The sequence below is a fragment of the Hevea brasiliensis genome, chromosome 11 (genome assembly GCF_030052815.1).
Source record: "Hevea brasiliensis isolate MT/VB/25A 57/8 chromosome 11, ASM3005281v1, whole genome shotgun sequence".
NCBI lineage: Eukaryota > Viridiplantae > Streptophyta > Magnoliopsida > Malpighiales > Euphorbiaceae > Hevea > Hevea brasiliensis.
The window spans coordinates 71,737,296-71,741,299 of record NC_079503.1 but is presented as its reverse complement, the minus strand read 5'-3'; the positions used below and the strand labels follow the sequence as shown (position 1 = coordinate 71,741,299).

General features: G+C 27.1%; 1 protein-coding gene across 1 annotated transcript; it reads right to left on the bottom strand.

Moving 5' to 3' along the window:
• Window positions 1-1,643: 1,643 nt before the first annotated feature.
• LOC110664211 (organic cation/carnitine transporter 3) lies at window positions 1,644-3,408 on the bottom strand. Its single transcript, XM_021823792.2, has one exon. The coding sequence runs from the start codon at window positions 3,355-3,357 to the stop codon at window positions 1,831-1,833; it is 1,527 nt and encodes a 508-aa protein (XP_021679484.2). The 5' UTR covers window positions 3,358-3,408; the 3' UTR covers window positions 1,644-1,830.
• Window positions 3,409-4,004: the final 596 nt, after the last annotated feature.

Here is a 4,004-nt window from a genome sequence, read left to right as displayed (position 1 = left end):
TGGACTTGAGTTGTATTAGCTTCCCATCATTGTATACCGGCTAAATGCTTATGCACTAAACAATTTAAACAATTTAATTATAGGTAATTTCTGTAATTACTTTGTTCCACATTAAAAACTTAAATTTTATAAAATTTATATATTTTATTTTATAAATTTTATGTAAAGTGACATATAATTTTAATAAAGCAATTATTAAATTTATAAAAATTATTAGATTAATAAAAAATAAAGACAATTTATTAAAATATATCAATATATTATTTTAAATTAATAATAATGATATTATATTTTTTACTTTTAAACATAAATAATTCAATTCATTATTATTAATTTTATATAATACTATATCATATCAGCTTACAAAAAAATATTATATTTACATATATTTTAAAATTATATGTCATAATTTTTTTTACTAATCTAATATACTTTCTGCAAATTGATTTTTTTACAAAAATTAAATATCACTTTGCATGAAATTTATAATATAAAACATACAACTTTTGGTGAATTTTAATATTTTTTTATATAAAATAATTCTTATTTATTTAAAACAAAGTAACTTATGCATACTTTGAATTTTAATAATTTTACAATTTATCAAACAGATATTAAAAACTAACTAAAATTTTAAAAATACTTAAAATAAAAATAGAAAAATTTAAGAATTAAAATAAATATTTAATATTTTCATTAAAAAAAATTGATATTAACAAAATTTTTATAAAGTTAAAAAATTAACTGCACTTCATAATTTTAAAATTTACCTTAATTTTGTAATTAAAATAAAATTACGAAAATTAAATACATCACAGTGCCACCATGTTTTTTGTAGGTATGAAATGTTGCCATCCAGAATAGGAAGTGTAGGTGTGAGTTGTTTTGGCAAAAGACAAATCGGATCTGTGATGAATATTTAATCTAAAGATGATTGACAAGTAGATTTACATTAACTGATGATAAGGGTCCAACCAAGCACTAATTGTTCTTTGTCCTTACCCAATAATTATTAATACAGATATACAACAACTTTTCTGATAAGAATTACTTAAAATAAGTCCCCATTCATTGATTCTTTGTTTCCCTTCATTACTGATTCGTTACAAAACTACGCAATACAAATCCAGGTTCTCTTCCTGGTTTTAATTTTCTTAATAAAATTTTCTTTTTTTATGAAAAAGGCAATTGTACATAAAAAAAAAAATGTTTGTGTAATTTTCAAATTTTATTTAAACTTTTTAATATTAAATTAAATAATCAAATCTTTTAAATCAAGTGTAATTATAATTAAAATTTAAAATTAATTTAAAGAAATTGAAATTTTGTTAACTATACTTATAATTATGATAACTAAATGCCATAAATTTTTAAAATTTATTAGCCAATTCATAAAAATCTATCTATATATATTTTAAAGAGTTAATTTTATTCTTTTGATTAATCTCATTATAATTTTTTACAATAATCAATGGTACAAAATTTCTTTAGGGCATTTAGTTACAATAATTATAAATTTAGGCCATTTAATTATCATAATTTTAAGTTTTATGGACAAAATTTAAATTTCTTTAAATTAATTTAAACCTACCATAATTGGATTCAATATGAAAGATTAGAATATTTAATCCAAAATTAAAACCTTTGGATAAAAATATAAAATCATGTTTTTTTTTTTTCGATTGACCAAATAATAATAAACAATACAAATGAAACTAGTTTGGATTCTAGACTTCATGATCTGTCACATGTAAAATCCACCATAATTTATGATTAACATTAGTAATGACAGGATTTTACTCAATAATTTTTCCCATTACAAGGAATATTTTACAGTCTAGATCTTTCTTCTTTGTGCTCTTCTTCTTCCATTGTGTCGCAAAGTGTCTTCCCTCTTGTCTCTGGCAGGCTTATGACGAACAATCCACAAATCCCTATCACCAATCCAAATATTCCATACGATACAAACCCATTTTTGCTTGCAGCAGCGACTAGTAATGGACTGAACAAACCTCCAAATACAAGTGCTTGTCTTACCATGGATAATGCTGAGTTCCTCACACTTGTAGGAAACAACTCAATTGTGTATATTAATAGAATGTTGAATCCTGTACAGGCACTAAAGAAAGATACCATCTCCAATCCTATTTGTAAATTTCCTGATATTTTTCCCATTACCACACATAAAATGCTGCAAATTCCACTTATACCGTTGAAAACCAGCAGTGAACATTTTCTGTTGAACTTATCTATGAAGAAGAATGTGACCAGTGATGCTGGGAGCTCAGATAAGGCATTAAACGTGACACTTAAGTAGAGATTGAAGTTCAAATTACTTAGACCTAATGGCATGCCATAGTACACAAATCCAGAGCCAAATGCTATTACCATAACAGCCGATAATCTTCGTAATTTTTTCTTTAGTAGAATCTTGATTGCCGAGTAAATATCATCATTCAAAGGCTCTTGCTCAATTTCCAAACCGGACAAGTTCTTGGTGATGAGATTATTTTTAGTGGCGGCAATACTAGTTATTACTGATACAGCTTCGTCTTTGCGACCACGCACGAGAAGCCACCTGGGAGATTCACGGACCAAGAAATGAACTAATATGCAGTAGAAAAAAGTGGGTATAGATGTCCAGAGATAGAGAGTTCTCCAAGAAGAATCTCTGTTTATATAAGCAATGGCTGGTAATGACAAAAACCCTAGTGTGAAGCAAAGGAAACCAAGGACTCCTACCTGGCCTCGCCACCGTTTCCCGACTAGTTCTGATGATAACACGAGAGCACATGTCCCGATTGTTGCCCGGCCAAAACCATTGAGAAACTTTAAAGCTGAGTAAATCCAAATATTTGATGCGAAAACAGTGATTAAAGCAGAGAAAGACATCAATAGACATGAGAGAAAGAGCAAATTCTTGCGACCAAGAGAAGAGTCAGCTAGTGTGGCTAGAACTAGTCCACCGGCTAGGCATCCCATAAAGAATGAAGATGCTGGAAGTCCTTTGATGAGTGAACTCCAGCACTGAAGTTCCCATTCTGATACTATTGATGAGTGTATTGGCCTATCCCATGCCCATGAATCTCTGGGAAGTTGACAGATGTTGGAGAATACTGAGTCACACGATCCATTTCTGAGCTGATAAGTGCAGTGCCAAGATGGTTCGACTTCAGTGAAAACGCTAATGAACGTTTGCTGTGCGTCAAAAACCCATGCAAATGACACCAAAACTGCTTGAACGAATTGGGCAAACCCAAAATCTGCTATACATTCTTCAATCGCTTCGTTAAGGGACGGACGTTTTGATTCTGGTGGAGAATTGAATTGGGAGAGAAGAGGAGTTGATTCAGCCATTCCTTGCTATAAACTTAAAAGCATCTAGGCTTGGAGAACTAGGAATGAAAGTTTATACTTGCCTTGGCAATGAGAACTGTTTTATAGGTGTAAATGGGTTTATAGCTTGCTTTTTTCTTTTTTTAATGGCATATTGGCATTATTTTTCAAATTTAATAATTTAGCATTTAAAATTTTTTATTAATCAACTATCATTATGATAAATTATTTCAATTGAATGTAACAAAATTAAATAAATGCTAAAACTTAGTGATTTAATTAATAAAATTAAAAAATGTGTGTAAAATGTCTTAATCTATTTATATACATATATAAAAAGTAAATAGATTTTTCTTTGATACTGTCACATATAATTTTAAATAAATTATAATTATGCCAAGTGATAAATTTTAATTGAATTTATTGATAGCAATTATTTCAGTATTTCTTAAATGATTATAATTAAATTTGAATTTATAAATGACATTTCATAAACAGTTATAATATATAATTATTATTTAATTTTATTAATATTAATTATTTTAATATCTCAAAAATAATTATAATACATAATTGTTATTTAATTTTATTTTTTAATATAATTTAAATTTTACTCTTAATTAATTTAACCTTTCAAATTCTGGTAATGAAATATTAAAGTGACTTTG